An 18,304-nucleotide genomic window follows, 5' to 3' on the forward strand; every position below is an offset into this window, starting at 1 on the left:
TCATGTTCCTCTTCCTGCATGCAATCAAATCTGGCCTGCCCTCTCATGAGATTTCTGCAACATTGTGTGGGGCTTCAAACAAGGCCTTATTGATCGTGGATAGTGTTCCCCTGTGCAATGTCTTAACCATCCACCCCCTCACCTTGTTCTCCTATACGTTATAATACCTCTTCCTCTTCCAGTCTCACTGCCCCCTCACCTTTTCAGATTTTTCCCCCCACTCTTCCTATTTTTCCTCATGTTTTGAGTTTTGACCCTCACTCACCCTCTCTTTGTGTCTTTTTCTTCTCTTTCTTTCAATGTCATTATCTCCCTCTGCCCCCCCCCCCCCCCTCTCTCTCTCTCTCTCTCTCTCTCTCTCTCTCTCTCTTCATTCTGTTTATCTCTGCTGAGTTGGCAAAGGGCAAGGTCACAGGAGAGTGTCCATTTTAGGTATTTGCTCATCCAAAGTGCGGCTGTCTCACATCTGTCTCTGTCTGTCTGTCTGTCTGTCTGTGTCCCTGTCATTTCCCCCCAGGGTGTGTGGCTGTGTGCCACAGGTCCTTTTGTTTACCTGTGCATTTTACTCAAGAAAGGACTCCCAGGCTATTCCCCAAAACAGATTACTCTTCCTCACAAACAAAAATCTTTCTTGCAACGAGCCATAGATTTACATTTATCTATATTTATTCATATAATGGTCGTCCAAATGATCCACTCACTGGCCAAAGAAAGACAACATTGATTATGAATTTGCTGACAGAATGTGCTGTGTGCTCTTGATGAGTCTTGATTCCGATTTCCTCCTCCTAATGGATTGTCTCTCGTGGTGCCCTTCAGGTCGACCAACCAGCAGAGCTAGCAATCGACGCTCCCAGAACCGTGGCATCGTGGAGGAGTGTTGTTTCCGTAGCTGTGACCTCGCCCTGCTGGAGCAGTACTGCGCCAAACCCGCCAAGTCAGAGAGGGACGTGTCGGCCACCTCTCTACAGGTCATACACACAGTGATGCCCGCACTAAAGCAGGTACGTCTCAGCAATAAACAACAACATAACGCCAGTATGGGAAACCTTGAGTTCTAATCTATCTGTCCTGCCATCGCCCATATCACAGTTCTGTGCTGCGCTTTGCCCCCATGCACCTGTCTGTGAGAACAGACTGAAAGTCCCACGTGAGGACAGGTTTATCTCGTTAAAATGCTCAATGGTAAGCAAGTATCTTCCGTGCAAAGTGCTGACCGTTGCGGAAAAAGTATGTATTCAGGTACTTTTAGAGTTGGGAGGCAGGGTCACACTCAGGGACGTGTGTGTGTGTGTGTGTGTGTGTGTGTGTGTGTGTGTGTGTGTGTGTGTGTGTGTGTGTGTGTGTGTGTGTGTGTGTGTGTGTGTGTGTGTGTGCGCATGTGTGTGTGCATGTGTGTGTGAAACAGTGAGTTCTTCTGAGTGTGTGATTATTAGTCACGGAACACTAAACACTCCGAAAACTGGCATGCATTTAGAGCCCATGTGGTCAGAATCACCTCAGCTGGCTATTAGAACCTCTTTTGTTACAAACATGCATGGAGATCTTCAAAGCACTATGCCTTTTCACTGGAGGCACAAGACGTACTGTAGCAGTGGCCGCGCTCCAGGCCCGCCTGAATGGATTCTCGCCCTTTATGCTTTCATCTTCTTTCTCTTTTTTTAACGTCAAAGCTGCTATTCTTATCTTTTGAAAATTTGAAGGACATAAATGAACGAACAAACAAAAAAGAGATACGTGACTGTGGGTATGGCCAAGAAATCCCATCTCTCTCATGAAGAAAGAGAGAGAGCCTGCTGGGGAATTAGTTGAGACATGTCCCCAGTTGCGACATGTCCCCAGTTGGTCCGGGCAGGGGAGCGAGTTGATGGGTACATCCTGCTCTGAGGGCCAGCTGTTCCTAGGCTATTGAGCGGTCCTGGAGTGAATGAATGAAGGAGGATAAACACTCTTCAAGTGGCAGAACCAAAACAAGCCATTCACATGGAGCACTGGCTACTCACGCATAAATTCTAGCCCAGCCACCACCACTCCCACACACACACACAGGCTTTTTCTCCTTCTTCCCTGGCGCTCGCACAGTGCAACAGAGAACGCCGGTTGAAAGAGTTTGTTGTGTATAGGTTTCAGAGGAAGAACGTGTTTGTAAGTTATCTGGTTGGATCTCTCTGTGTGTGCGTGTGCATGTGCGTGTGTGTGTGTGTGTGTGTGTGTGTGTGTGTGTGTGTGTGTGTGTGTGTGTGTGTGTGTGTGTGTGTGTGTGTGTGTGTGTGTGTGTGTGTGTGTGTGCACGTGCGTGCGTGCATGTCTGTCTGGGGGGGGGGGGTAGTATTTAGTGGCTAGTCAGGCAAACAATGACTCGCTCCTTATACGATGGGAGTGACCGCCTTTCCCTTTTGACCGTATGTTAAAAAGTCTGGAGCACTTGTTGACAGCGTCTTTCAGCAAGGGAAAATCAAAACAGGGACGAGTCAGGGGCGAGACACGTCTGTTGTGGCGCTCTGCATGATTTGCCGGTCCCAGAAAGACGTCTTGATTTCCATTTCTCCCATGTCTCTTTACTGCAACAATGGGCTGTTTTTTCTTTCTTATTATTATTTTTGCTACATAAAGAGGGTTTCGCCCCCCATTTGTCATGACAAGCGATACCGTATCTCATCCTCTTCCTATTCCCCCCCTCTTCTGCAGGAAGTCCCAAGGAAGCCTCATGTGACCGTGAGGTATTCCAAATACGAAGTGTGGCAGAGGAAGGCGGCCCAGAGACTCCGGAGGGGGGTCCCCGCCATCCTGAGGGCCAAGAGGTTTCGGAGGCTGGCGGACAAAGTCATAGCCCAGGAGGAGGCGGAGGAGCACAGGTCTCTGATCCGGCTGACCAGCGCGCTGCCCCCGGTCGTGCTCCCCACGGACGTTAAAAACAAATGAGCCCCACCGCCAGCCCTTTGCACAGACAAGTTTGGAGGAAGGAGAAAAAAGACTAGGGGATTATAGCTTTGTCTCTGACGTCATTTCTGTGGCAGTCCTCTCTGACCTCCCCTGCCCTGTCCGAGCCCACCGATCCCTGCCTCCCCCCCGCCCCACCCAACCCCTGCTCTCGTCCACTACTTCTTGACCTTCTGCCCCCCTCTAATGCCCCCCTCCCCTCCCCGCCCGGCATGCATTCACATTCTTCCGTCTCAAGTCTTTCATTCCCTCTCTCTTTCATTCACTGACACAAAAGGCACACACACAAACGATGAACAAAAAGTTAACAATTTGGCTGAATGCAATTCAGGTGGATCCTTAAGTTAAAGAGAAAGAGGAAAAGGAGAAAAGAGATCTATGGCTTTGCGACACCCGGCGGAATGTTGATTTTTTTTTGGTGTGTTTTTTTGTCCTCCCGGAAGACGACGAGAAAGTGAAGAGCAGCTTGCATGAAAGAATCCATTCCACAACACTTTCCTGAGGCAAAAAGAAAAATCTCTGTTAGTTCTTTTTCTTATTAGTTTGCACCTCTAACTATAAAGGGACTTCCACACTGTAAGGAATTATTTTGTAAAATTAGATTCCTGTTCCAGCACCTTTTAATCACAAACAAAAAGCAGAAAAGAGTCTGCAAAATTGCACATTGCCACGGATTACGTCAAAGTAAAGAAAAAAAAAAGGCACTATTTTTTTATGAACAATGAACGTGTAGCTTAAAAAAATGTCATGGTGCTAGCTTTGGGAATGGACTCAAAGAAGAGGTTGAAAAGCACGTTTTTTTTTCTTTGAATGAAATATTAAAACTTTCCGTTTTAAGGAAAGTGTGACTTTAAGAAGAAGAGAAAAAAAAGAGGAAAATAACGGATATGGGGGAGCTCCTGGCAGTGGCAATGTAAAAGGGGGAAGTGTCACTGACAAGACATGGGCTGTGTTAGCGATTCTGGCTAACGGCTTGTGCTAGCGGCTGCTCATCACTAGCTTGCCATAGTGTAAAGTGGCAAGGGGGACATGAGATCCAGTCCCTGCTCCTTCCCTCCTGTACCTCTTGAGGACGCCGGAGGTGGGCTCCTGTGTGGGGATACATAACGGGCACCGCGGGCCGCCTGGATTCATGGGACAGTGCTACAGTTTTTGGGACAGTACTTCCTGTTTGTTTTGCCAACGCGGCTTTTGCAGAACTGCTCTTGACAGGAAGTGGCATGTTATGGACACAGTGCGAGTGGGATAATTATGATTATATTTTATTTTGTCTTCTTTTTTTTCATATCAATGTTTTCAAGGAAAAAAAGGAAAACCCTGTCAGTTTCTGGTACCGTGACATTCCTGTTTTAGTTATTTTCTTGATTTTGTTTCCATGGTTACTGTTATGATGTTTTATTTTACAGTTCTAAAGAAAGGCACAAAATTTCAATTCAAAGGGAAAAAACAGCAATAATGTCAACTAACATTTTTATTTTTTATTGTATATCAGTAGTATTCACAATGCTTTTTGCCTGAAAACAAATACTTGAATATATATATAAATATATATAAATATATTTAGATATATAATTAGTTTCCAGGGACGTCATGTTATATTTCCTTTTAGTCTGAGCTGTATCTTGCATAATGAGCCGCCAAGCTTTTTTGTTTTTTGTTTGTTGAAATACAAATAAGGGCACTGTATAAAGGCATTATTTATTTTGTTATAAAAAATATATATATGAAAAATTGGTCCAAATAATATACGTAGCACTGATGCTCAACTGATGGATTTATTTTGTATGATCTCTCTTTTTCCAATTGGAGTTGTAATGCTTTTTTGTAGATGCTTTGTACCAAAAATATTTCCTTTTTTCTTTTTTTTTGGCCACAGTTACTTTCAATTAATATTTTAACAGCAGAAATAGCCTGGATTGCTTAGGCATGTTATGTCACAGAAAATAGGCACATATTCTGAATACGCTGGTCTGCATGGATTCTCAGAAGCCTGCCAGGGTTATCTGTTAAAGGACAACTTTTGTTTTTTTTCAACCAAGGTTCATGTTCAATGAAAGGTTTATTTTTTTTCATTTGCTGCTTTCTTTCGTTTTAGTGATTTTAGCTCTTTTTACAGGGGGGGGGGCGGGGGCATTCGAACATGGGGCTAAATACTATTTACTATAGTCCTATTAGACCCCAGGAAATTACATCTGGCCAAAAAATATCACGGGATCTATTGAATGTGAAGGGGGAGGTGACAAACTGATATGTATTGTACCCCCTTCACATTCAGTAGATCCTGTGATATTTTGTGGCCAGATGTAATTTCCTGGGGTCTAATAGGACTTTAGTAAATAATAATAAAGAAATTGCCATCAAATTTTGTTAAAAAATACGTATTTAGCCCCATGTTCGAATGCCCCCACCCCCCTGAAGGGGCACGAAAGAAAGCAGCAAAAGAATTATCGCACATCTTTTACGTTCTCTAATGACAACCGGTTGAAAAAAAAACTAAAGTTGTCCTTCAAAAAGAAAACGTCCATGAATTACATTTTTGTTTTTGTTTTGTTTTAATTATCAGATAATTATACTGTTCAGCATTGCATTGATTGTACACGACCCACTGTGTTTTTTGAAGCCACTTTAGTATTGATGGCGGGGGAATGATCAGACCTTCATTAAATCATGTCTTTTTAAGTGTACAACTGTGTCTTATCATGTTGACTAAACGTGCCAGTGCCATTGATTCTGTGGTTGTACGGGCGGCTCTCGCAGCCACAATTCGCCCTGTCAGTCTTTGTGTAGTTTCAGAGTGACATCAGTTAGTCATTGTGTGGGTGCCCTAATTGGAGATAATGATGTCACAATGATGCTACTAACCATCAAAGGTCAACGAATGGTCACTGTCCATTATGGAGAGCATATTGTTGTTCACTGCCCTCCCCAGCAACCCCTCTTCTCTCTCTATCTCTCTCTCGCTCCCTCTTTCTTGCTCTCTCCCTCTCTGTCTTTTTCTCTCTCTCCATCTCTCTTTCTCTGTGTCTGTCTTGTCTCTGCGTCTCTCTCCCAACCCCTCTTGTTTGAACTCCCCAGATCTCATCCAGTGTCCCCCATTTGCGTTTGCATCGGGTACTGACTGAGGTGGTGGTGAGGGGTTATCACGCTTTACGAATCTCGCTTCCACCTCCGCAACGTGTGTCTGTTATGTATTCGATGAAGGACTATTACTATCACACTGAACACTGTTTGAATCAGTCAAAAACACTCAGGAAAAAAAGGCCAACCGCCTCTCTTGGTCTATGCCTGGGAGGAGTATATAGGGGGGAGTGAAAGTGTTGGCTGAGTGGAAGGACGTGAGCTCGCTACCCACCCACGCACACCGTCACAATGATACAGCTCTCCACAACATGACAAACCACTGTGTCACAAACATGGTCACCATTGTCTGACATGTTGTCGCGTCCTCACATTGTGCAACACCACCCATGGAAAATGGAGACTTAATGGACCATCCTGCAGCTCCAGCTCTGCGGTGAAGAACGGAGCCAATACTAAACCACTGGAACCCTATTCTGGGGGACGGGGATTAGGTTCTGTGAAAATATTGTCAATCTACGCTTGTAGGTTGGCTATTTTCTGGACTAATTTGGGACTAATTTAAGTCGTTGGTAATATTACTCCGTTCCCTATTGCCTATATGTCCTGTCTCTGATTATATTCCACTTCAGTTGTGTAACAAAGCAGTGCAATTATTATTATTATTATTATTATTATTAATTGTATTATTATTATTAATTATTAAATGAGGTTCCCCTCTGATGGTAATCTCATCTCCAGACAGTGACAAAAACCTTTTTTTCTTTTCTATTTTTTATTCTATATGTTTTCCTGCTAGGACTGCATTCACTATTGTAATGTTGGAACAGGCTACTCTAGTGTTTCTTTTTGAATGGCGTTGAAGACAACCACTTCTTTTTTCGCTGAATATGAAGGGAATTCCTGCCAAGCAAAATGGCAACTTTTTTTGTATGTTTTCTATGTCAGTAGCCCACTCAGCCTGTGTGTATTTTATTGATTTTTAACCTCTGCACGCTAGAACGTCCGAAATGCACAATTCATGTACTTTCATTTTTAATATCAATAAAAGAAAAAGAAGAAAAAAATCATTTTATCAAGAAACATCCGGCATCTTAAAGATTTATTTTAGATTTCTGACTTCTCTGTCATGTGTGTACACCTGCCTGTACGTCCCCCAAGCACCCCGGGTGTGTACACCTGCCTGTACGTCCCCCAAGCACCCCGGGTGTGTAGATTTCACGTGTGGATGTTGGAACGAATGGAGGAATGCTGCGCTTTGGAACCCTTTTTGAAAATCTTTTTATATCATTTAAACGTCATGCGCTGTTAAATGATTTAACATCTCTCTGGGAGTCACAGAGAATCTCCTGGCTGCTTTTAGTAGCTCTCCTCCCTCTCCCCCTCACTCACCCCCTCCCTCTCTCTGTCTGCAATAAGCTTACACGGTACACAGTAAATCCTCTGTTTTGATCTCTATCTATCTATCTATCTATCTATCTATCTATCTATCTATCTATCTATCTATCTCTCAAATCTGTGAGGCTGGCAGCCCACATGGATCATCAAGCTGTAGGCTAAGTTTAAAATGTACTCGTATAGTCTCATACCCACCCACACTGTTACTGGGCAGATCACAGCATGGCATCTTCGCGTGTCCCCTCGCCCCGGAATGGAATCGATTTTTGCACGCATGGGGTTATCTCAGTGCAACCCAAGTCTGTCAGCACCGTTTTCATGTTCTATCAAAGAGTTTGAACTGGAGAAGTGGAGCCACAATCCTCATTTCCTTTGGCCTCAGCATGAAATTCTGCCTCACAGTGATTTGATGCACATGTGTTTGGTGCTGGGATGAGGTTGAGGGGACAAGCTGCTAGACTGCCATTGTGAGCGGTGCTGCTATAACTAAAACGTGTCCTGTGTTTTATGGCCATAAACTGCTCAATTACCTTTGCCTGTCTCATGAAACATTATTGCCTCACTAAGGAGTCCATGTCCCTCCAACAGAGAAAAACACTTCGTCAGAGGTGTGTGCTGCCAAATCTCGGGTGTTAGTTTATCTCTGAGACTGTATGAACGGAAGCAAATGCATGACCCCACAAGGGTCCATTTGCTTCCATTCGTACACTCTCAGAGTCACACGTGGATTAATTAACACAGACTTGTACTGTCTACAATGTACAAAATAAGCTCATTTACGTAGCATGAGGGCAGGCAGCCTTGAACACGCACGCGCACACACACACACACACGCACATACACACGCACGCACGATTATGATTGGGAGTGAATTAAGCTCTTCATTGATCATCCACTGACTTCAGTAATTCACAGACACCTGTCATCATCAGGACCTGTAACTGTAAGCTGTTATGAAATTCCCACAGATATAATGCATTTGCACTCTAACATCACATTGAATCGACCTATTCATAAAGGCGTGTGCTTATGCACTTGCACTATATATATATATGCAGTATACTTGTGGGGACAAGTATAGAAAGACAACAACAAAGAAAACAAAATGACCGCGTGGGCACCCTTTTCTGCATGGCCTCTCATGTTTACAATTAGGAAAATATTTAGGCTGGGGTTATGTTTAGGGTTAGGGATAGGGATTTGGAGGTTAGGGTTACAGCTGGGTGTGGTTGTAGTCAAGGTGAAAGTGAGGGTTAGGTTGGGCCAGCAGGATTAAAGTAACGTCCCTGCAAAGACAGCAAGATGTGTGTCTGTGTGTGTGTGTGTGTGTGTGTGTGTGTGTGTGTGTGAGAGAGAGAGAGAGAGAGAGAGAGAGAGAGAGAGAGAGAGAGAGAGTGTGTGCACGTGTGCTGGCGTGTTCCCTGCAGCTGTTTATAGAAGCATCCTGAGAGGCGGTAGATGAGATAAGCTCAGATCAGGGACTCTCCGGTCCTCGGGGCTAGCGTGTCACCACTGTGCCTGATGGGGCATGATTTGGCACGACATAAGTCAGCCAGAACATACCAAACCCATGCTGTGCCAAAGCTCTTACTTGTTTTTCCACTTGCACAAGTACTGTAGATCTTGTCAAAAATCACGCAAGCTGTGGCACATGCTACAATGTGCTACGCATTAATCTCCGACCTAAACCAAGGATTTCTACGCGGTATACAGTATATAGGCTATCTGGTTTGACTTTGGAAATGAAAATTGATATCTTAACTCAAAATTACATTTTTGCTGAAGTTTCATAAGTGCATGGCAATTCAAGCAGTTAAAGACATAACCAGAACGTATTACTTCATTGCAATGTGCCTCGAGCAGGCATGTGAAGTAAGAACTGTGCAATTGTTGCCAATCTGAACTCCTCTGAACTAATTGTTTCAAAAAATTGGCCGAAAAAACTCCGAAGACCAGAAATCATCTCACCTCAACCTACACTGGGCATGGCCAAGTATGCTGGAAACCACCAACCCACCAATCCATCCCCATTATCAGTGAGGCCTCCCCAACTATGGAGATGAGTGTAGAGATGTGGGTGGCACAGCTCTCCCAGGCTTGGATATTGGAAACTGCCTAAGAGCACACTAGAGTTAGTTGTGGTTGGCCGGACGCACGGGATGCAGGCGAGGCTAGGCCAACTATTGAGGCACAGGGTTTGGCAGGCCCAGACCATGACAACACAGCCTGGCCACACAAGCCAATTAAGACTCCTATCCTCTCCATCGCTCTCTCCTCTCCTCTCCTCTCCTCTCCTCTCCTCTCCTCTCCATCTCTCTCTCTTCTCCCCTCTCTCTCTCTCTCTCTTCTCTTCTCCCCCCTCTCTCTCTCTCTCTCTCTCTCTCTCTCTCTCTCTCTCTCTCTCTTCTTAAAAAAATCCTTCATTGCTAATGCCATTAAGGCACTAAATGATACCATGTCTATTTGCCACTGTTGTCCTGCATTTTTGCCATGGAGATATTTGTTTGTAAGTGTTTTTGCTGTTGTTGTTGTTTGTTGTTACTGTTGTTTATAAGGCCGAAGACAAATCTCGTGGACTTGGATCAATTTTGGGGATTTGTGGACAATAAATTAAACTAACTAACTAACTCCATCTCTCTCTCCTCCCTCTCTCTCACTCCTGAGAAAGCATGCAGCTCACACACATTCCTCGCCTCCCTCTCTTTGCCTCTCTAATTGCTGCGGACTCAAAAGAGAGATGGAGAGAAGGGAATCACTGAGGGAGAGGAAGAGAGAGAGGGGGGGGGAATCAGAGAGAAAGGGGGTCATACCACTGAACCTCGGTGACCAGGACAACCCCCTTTCAGATTTCTAGTTCTTGTTGTGCACATAAAAGAGAATATTTTTTTCCTCATTTTACCTCTCATTCTATTTGATTTATTAATGAAAGAAAAGTATTCCCTTCACATCCTTGTGTTAGTGCATTGGTTGGTTGCTGCACAGCCTAAAACGCATAAAGAGGGGATTGTGTTTCTACAGCACCGCACAAAACTATCTAATTGTAAATTCCTAATCAACCAGGAGGTGCAAGAATGGCTTCCTAATTATGTAACCATGAGTGGATGGACAGTAACACAATACATTTACTTGAGTATACTGTACTTGAACTTGAATATTTTTTAATGTGTAGATGTACCTACAGTATATGGCTTTCACTCCACTACAAGACAAACATTGTACTTTTGACTACATTTCTAGGAAGGGAAGAAGGACATTAAAATCAACCACTTAAAGGGATATTTCACTTTGAAACATGTTTGGAGTCATACTCTGGCTTTTGTGAGCACCCCGGACAGTTTTTAAGTTGCTTGATTCAGTATTCTATTTTGATATTTGATATTCATTTTATCAGACACACGCACATCCCTTCCTATAAAACCACTGTAACTTCAAATTACAATTTAACCATGTTAGATTAATTGAAAACACCTGTCACACACATGAACCCTCGGCCATACCTGTTTTTCACTGTGCATTTTTGGTCAATGAAAAACAGGAGAAATATAGAATGTCAATATATATGGCCATATTAGGATAACCAGTTTGGTTGCCGTGGCGCGAGTCACACTTACAAATGAACCAAATTGGTACAACATATGGATCTCCATATGTGGAGCTGACTATCATCACCTGGATCTCCATGAAGATCACGGCACTGACCTCATCAAACCCTGGATATAGCCATAAATGGTTTGACCTGCATCCAGGTATATGGAGCCGGCCAGCATCTCATCTGACCTCACTGACGCCAGATTCATGGTTTAACTCCTGCTTCTCATATAAGCATATATATATATATATATATATATATAGATATATATATAAATTTTCATCCCACGAATTTTTCACCCATGTCAATTATCTAATATAATCCCCAGCCGGACGTAGTGCATGGAAGGAACACGTTATTCCGACCAGTTCCTTTCCCCTCCATCAGGTGCCCTGGCTGGCCAGGGGGAGGTATAGTTTAGAGACCAGGATTACTGCATGTTTTTTGTGAGGGTACCTACCACCTACTCCACACAGAAAGGCGCTTTCGCCAACCCCTATTACTGCCTTAGGCCAGCACCTCACCAACAGCCTCTGGCACTGATGACGCGGAGGAGAGAACACGCCCACAGCGCCCACAGCGTCCCCAGCGGGAATCGAACCCAGGACCTTTTAGCTGTGAGGTGAGGTGACTGCACTACCGACTGTGCCACCGTGCCCCCCTTACAAACATTTTCAATGCAAAAAAACAACAAACAGTAAACAAATAGCATTGCGAGAACAATGGTCTATTTTGTAGCTGTCTGCCTTACAGGGCTGAGAAACGCTGTATATATGTAAACATCATGCTTTTCATGAGTTAACTGGCGTTGTTTACCATCATGAGAAACAAGATTGGGTCAAAACCCCAGCATTTGGCTGGGTGTTATATGTGGATTTGTGGGCAATTTGTTAGAGGGAAGTGGTCCCAGTAATATGTGGCACGCACGCACGCACGCGCACACGCACACACACACACGCCCACACACACACACACACACACACACACACACACACACACACACACACACACACACACACACACACACACACACACACACACACACACACACACACACACACAACTGACTAAAGCTAAATGAAATTTCATAAAAAGACTATGATTGAACTAATTCATAATTTGCTGTCAAAATGTACCCTGGTTCAGCCTGCATGTGTGCTGTGTGCATTGGGCTGCTCTCTAGGGGGGTTGGTGTCAGATAAGAGGCTGAGGTTGGATTGGGAGGGCAGGGGTCTGGATTGGGCTGCTCTCTAGGGGGGTTGGTGTCAGATAAGAGGCTGAGGTTGGATTGGGAGGGCAGGGGTCTGGATGGTCTCTCTAGGGGGGTTGGTGTCAGATAAGAGGCTGAGGTTGGATTGGGAGGGCAGGGGTCTGGATTGGGCTGCTCTCTAGGGGGGTTGGTGTCAGATAAGAGGCTGAGGTTGGATTGGGAGGGCAGGGGTCTGGATGGTCTCTCTAGGGGGGTTGGTGTCAGATAAGAGGCTGAGGTTGGATTGGGAGGGCAGGGGTCTGGATGGTCTCTCTAGGGGGGTTGGTGTCAGATAAGAGGCTGAGGTTGGATTGGGAGGGCAGGGGTCTGGATGGTCTCTCTAGGGGGGTTGGTGTCAGATAAGAGGCTGAGGTTGGATTGGGAGGGCAGGGGTCTGGATGGTCTCTCTAGGGGGGTTGGTGTCAGATAAGAGGCTGAGGTTGGATTGGTAGGGCAGGGGTCTGGATTGGGCTGCTCTCTAGGGGGGTTGGTGTCAGATAAGAGGCTGAGGTTGGATTGGGAGGGCAGGGGTCTGGATGGTCTCTCTAGGGGGGTTGGTGTCAGAGAAGAGGCTGAGGTTGGATTGGCAGGGCAGGGGTCTGCATTGGGCTGCTCTCTAGGGGGGTTGGTGTCAGATAAGAGGCTGAGGTTGGATTGGGAGGGCAGGGGTCTGGATTGAGAAAGAGGATCCAGGCTGTCCTGAAGATTACCATATTCTTTTAAAATGCAATCATAAATGTCATCACGCTTGCTTGACAATGTAACTATAATCTAATTGCTTGACAATGTAACTATAATCTAATTACCCATTTTTTCCGGATGTAGTTTACCAGGAAAAACCCAGATTGGGTCAAAACCCCCAGGATTTGGCTGGGTGATTATTGCTGATTACAGTTTATCACAATTTGATTACATTTTCCCGTAACCCTGCATATATATGTAAAGAATGGTCGCAAATCAATGCTTACGGAGATTGTTGGAAAATAATTACTTTTTGAGGACAGTCAAATCCTCAGAGTTCATATATCCACTCCAAACACAGTGAGTGTAATTTCCACTGAGTATTTTACTCAGCCCGTTCAGTGTTTGTGTTAATGTTGTGTGATCGTCTCAGACAAAAACAGCCGAGGACACAGGCAGTCCGGTCCAGACGCTAAACATAGCGCGCCATGCATGCTACGTTTGTAAATTTCTCTTCACTTTGAGGCTTCTGCGGTGTCTTTGCCAACGCGTCATGGAGAGGTCAGGCACGGCACACAGAAAACAGCGCCGTGTGAGAGCGTGTGGAGTAGACAGGCATTCTGGAGGGCCAGAGCATGAGAAATGAGGCGGTTAGCCCCATACACAATCATAACAAAGGGGGGAAGCGGTTTCCAGTGTGGTCACTGGGTCATTGCATGACAATTTCCTCTTACTGGAAAACAAGGGGGTCACAGCTTCACACTGAAATATACTCGGTGTGTGGTTCAGGCTATGGACCAAGCTGCTCTTATTTGCAGGGGTCAAATGTTAACCTGCGTGGACCCCTCGGAATCGCATAGGATATGGCTCCCATTATCGCAGGGGATTGCTGCGGTTTTACAGAAAAACCCTCAACTATAGCAACCGATACTTATATACACATCTCCCTGCCATTGATACCTAAATGACTATTGGCATTTCTGAAATATTTGTGAATGCGTGTTTTTAAGCCAGTTTTAATTGAATGTGTTGCAGGAAGAGTGAAGTTCACAGGGGTGGCAGTAAATGTTTAAAAGCACAACACTGCACTTAATTAAACAAGCAGGTCAGCATCTTGGAACGTTTAAGGTTTCTGAGCTCTCAGCTTCTAACATTATCCAGGTGGGTCCTTAGTTTACTCTGTCAGGGCATCCATCATTATTGCACGTCAGTGTCACCCTGTTGAGGTCACCAGGGCACTACCTGGAACTACCCCCCCACACACCCCCCACCCACACACACAAACACACACACACACACACACACACACACACACACACACACACCATGACACAGGCACAGACATATGCACGCACGCATGTATGCATTTGTGCGCACGCACGCATGCACACACACACACACACACACACACACCTCAGGATCTCTTAATAATAATAATAACTAGAAATTTTGATCACCATTCGTGATTTGTGGCATTTTTGTAAAATAGGCCCCTCCCGCTAAATTCAGACGACAATTAAGGCCGAACGATCGTTTATAATAATAAATAAAGTGTTACAATTACAATAGTCTGGTTGCCCTTTGGGCAACCACACTAATTACAATAGTCTGGCCGGGCAACCACACTAATAATGAATTGCATTTTTATAGCGCTTTTCCACATGCTCAAAGCGCTTTACAATGGTTCATTCATTCATACATTGGGAGGTGAATCGGCGAACAGTCAACGCCAGCATCCTCACTTCACCCACATTCACACACCAATGGTGGCGCCGGGATTCGAACCACCGACCCAGGGATCATTGGACGATCTGCTCTATACCTCCTGAGCCACAGCCGCCCACTTGTGATGATTGCCTTCCTGCCATGCTCCAACAGGCAACACATGAGAGGGCATGACCCTCCCACGCACTCAGCCAACGCAGGGAAGCTTCACTAAAAACGCCGGGACAATAACACTCCAAACGCCCCCAACTCTTCACCCCAAATGACACTAGCTGGCACATTAGTCTAACAGATCCACACATTTACTCATTACAAAAGACACATAAATGATAAGTAGTATAACACCTTGTTTTGGCTGGTGTGTTTTTTTTGTGCAACTGACTGGCTGGAAAATGGAAATTTAGAGATTACATATAGTACACATAATGCATGCATACACTTTCCTTAATGATTATCTGGTTGCAGTATTTATTTATGATGTATTTTCCCCATTAATAAGGTTCAGTCTTAACTAACGAATAGATTTAACCAATATTTATTATAGAATGAGAATACAAGTGTCCATATAATATTTTATCTTGGCGTTCGGCTCTGCTACATTTTTCTCCCTGCTCGGCACAATTAAACACCATCATTAAACAATAAGTGGGAGCAAACATCACATAACAACAACCAGGAACCATATGCAGAAGGAAGGCAGGAAGAAGCAAGCAGTCTAGGTGAGCTTAAATACCCTGCCCAATTGGTCAGCTGACTGCCACATCAGCAAATGACATATGGGTCTTGCACATACTGAATACACCCACATAGTAATGCAGCATATTAACCCCTTGAGTATATTTATGCGCCCTTGAGCACAGCATGAAACCCCTCGAGTATATCTGACTGAACTAACTCTGCAAGCTACTTGTCATTTATTGTAGTGGTCAATTTGTATTGGCGGTGGGGAGGGGCGGGGCGGGGCGGGGCGAGGCGTGTGTGTGTGTGTGTTTGTGTGTGTGTTTGTGTGTGTGCGTGCATGCGTGTGTGTGTGTGTGTGTGTGTGTGTGTGTGCGTGCATGCGTGCGTGTGATTGAGTGGTGAGGAGTGACTGATTGAGTGAGTGGTTACCAGCTTGCATGAACAGACAGTGGCGTATGTGTGTGATTGGCTAACTTCTAGGAGGAACCATGAGACTGGTGATTGGCTCCTGTGATGGGCTCAACTATAAAGCTGGTGAAAACCAGCATTCTGTTGTCTTCTTCCTAGCCAGCCTCCAAACACCAGCATTTTAGTCCTGCTTTTAGATTTGCCACGTGTTTCAGATATGTGGGTAATGTTGGGGTGGGTGACCTCTTTTGTGTTTAGATTTGCCTTCTGTTTTTGTTAGAGTTGGTTAGGTTAGATATTAGTATTTTTGGTTTCTTTTGCTATAGAAAAAAATGTCAAGGTCAAGGTCAAGGTCCAGGTGCTACCAGGTTTTGGTAGACTGGTATTGAGTTTTGGTAGACTGGTATCAGGTTTTTGTAGACTGGTATTGAGTTTTGGTAGACTGGTATCAGGTTTTGGTAGATTGGTATTGAGTTTTGGTAGACTGGTATCAGGTTTTGGTAGATTGGTATTGAGTTTTGGTAGACTGGTATCAGGTTTTGGTAGACTGGTAGGTATCAGGTTTTGGTAGACTGGTATCAGGTTTTGGTAGACCGGTAGGTATCAGGTTTTGGTAGACTGGTATCAGGTTTTGGTAGACTGGTATCAGGTTTTGTTAGGCTGGTATTGAGTTTTGGTAGACTGGTATCAGGTTTTGGTATAGGCTGGTATTGAGTTTTGGTAGACTGGTATCAGGTTTTGGTAGATTGGTATTGAGTTTTGGTACGCTGCTATCCGGTTTTGGTAGACTGCTATCAGGATTTTGGTAGACTGGTGTCAATACTTTGGTAGACTGGTATTGAGTTTTGGTATAGGCTGGTATTGAGTTTTGGTAGACTGGTATCAGGTTTTGGTAGAGTGCTATCAATATTTTCGTAGGCTGGTATTGAGTTTTGGTACACTGCTATTAGGTTTTGGTAGACTGGTATCAGGTTTTGGTAGACTGGTATCAGGTTTTGGTAGACTGGTATCAGGTTTTGGTAGACTGGTATCAGGTTTTGGTAGACTGGTATCAGGTTTTGGTAGACTGGTATCAGGTTTTGGTAGACTGGTATCAGGTTTTGGTAGACTGGTATCAGGTTTTGGTAGACTGGTATCAGGTTTTGGTAGACTGGTATCAGGTTTTGGTAGACTGGTATCAGGTTATGGTAGACTGGTATATTATCTGGCAGCAGAACAACCAGAGACACTCCCCTCTGTGTTCCAACAACATATAATTACAGATCAGGATAGCAGAGCAGATTCTGAGGGGAAAATAGCAATCTATTTTAATTACAAGGGAGCTTATGATCCATACCTATCCCTCACTGCAAATAGGTCTGTTAGACAACTCTGTTAGGCTAGCTGGCAATATTTCTGTTCAAGTCAAGATGAATGTTCTGTGGTAATACACACATTGCGATAACACTGTAAATAAAATCATCTTGAGAAGTCTGAAATGAACTACAATGCACTCCTAGGAAAGTTTGCAATGTTACAAATGTTAAGAATGGCAACGAACACTATAGTGAAACTGACTCTCCATTTTGAAACGGTTCCAGAAGCCATCCATATATAAAGAGATCCCTGCAGAAGTTATTCTAATACAAGCTTGAAAGACAACTGTTGAGTTGGACTGCTGTTCCAACACTTGAGCCAGTGGCAGGGTGTGTGTGTCCAGCTGTCATGACAACACATGCACATACACAGAAATACGCACTGACTGCATGCGCGCAATCGCACATGCACACACCCTGCATGAACGCACGCACGCACGCACGCAAGCACGCACACACACATGCACACACACACACACACACACACACACACACACACACACACACACACACACACACACACACACGCACACACACACACACACACACACACATATACATACATACATACAATGCAGTGGTGGAGGTTCATTTCTTTCCAGGCTGAAGAGCGTGTTACTTAACTCCCCACATAATAAGATAAGCCATGTCTATTTGGCCCACGCCAGGGACCAGGGGTTAGAGAGTTCTCTTACATTTATGGCCGTTGTGTCACGCAGCATCCATATTCCGGCTTTTGCAGGAAAGTAGCTCAGCTTCACTGTGCCTGTTCTTCTGAAGAGAATGATATATCCTGAATATATATATTTACATTACTATTATTATTATTATTAATAATAATACTTTTTATAATATAGTTTGGAATATTTATATATATTTGTTCTTTTTTAAAATATTGTTTTTTATTATAATCTTCTTTTGTTTGAGTAGTCAATTATTATTTCCTCCCAATTTAGTCATTCCCGAATTCTGACATAATGGGTTACTTAAATGCCAAAAGTAAACATACTTGGTGTTTTTAATTTTCTTTTAATTTTAGCCCCGATTTAAAATAAAGGCCTTTTAATTACAAATCCACCTTGAGTGCCTGGAATTGGATTTGTATGTGCTTGTGGCATTTCTTTCCCTCTCTCTGAATATCGTTTCCTTTCATGAGGGATATACCAGTTCCTGTTTATTTATTTTTTCTGTCTACAAAGT

At 44.2% G+C, this 18,304-nt stretch overlaps 1 protein-coding gene across 1 annotated transcript in view; it reads left to right on the top strand.

Annotated features, from left to right (window-relative positions):
* Nucleotides 1–3,072, top strand: part of igf2b (insulin-like growth factor 2b) — a 5,558-nt gene extending 2,486 nt beyond the window's left edge. The window contains exons 3-4 of the mRNA XM_080761015.1: nt 820–1,004; nt 2,689–3,072. Of these exons, the coding sequence (XP_080617141.1) occupies nt 820–1,004; nt 2,689–2,922 (419 nt within the window). The 3' untranslated portion in view covers nt 2,923–3,072. The remainder of the gene's footprint in view (nt 1–819; nt 1,005–2,688) is intronic.
* Nucleotides 3,073–18,304: the final 15,232 nt, after the last annotated feature.

This window comes from Protomyctophum bolini (assembly GCF_963924005.1).
Source record: "Protomyctophum bolini genome assembly, chromosome: 4".
Taxonomy (NCBI): domain Eukaryota; kingdom Metazoa; phylum Chordata; class Actinopteri; order Myctophiformes; family Myctophidae; genus Protomyctophum; species Protomyctophum bolini.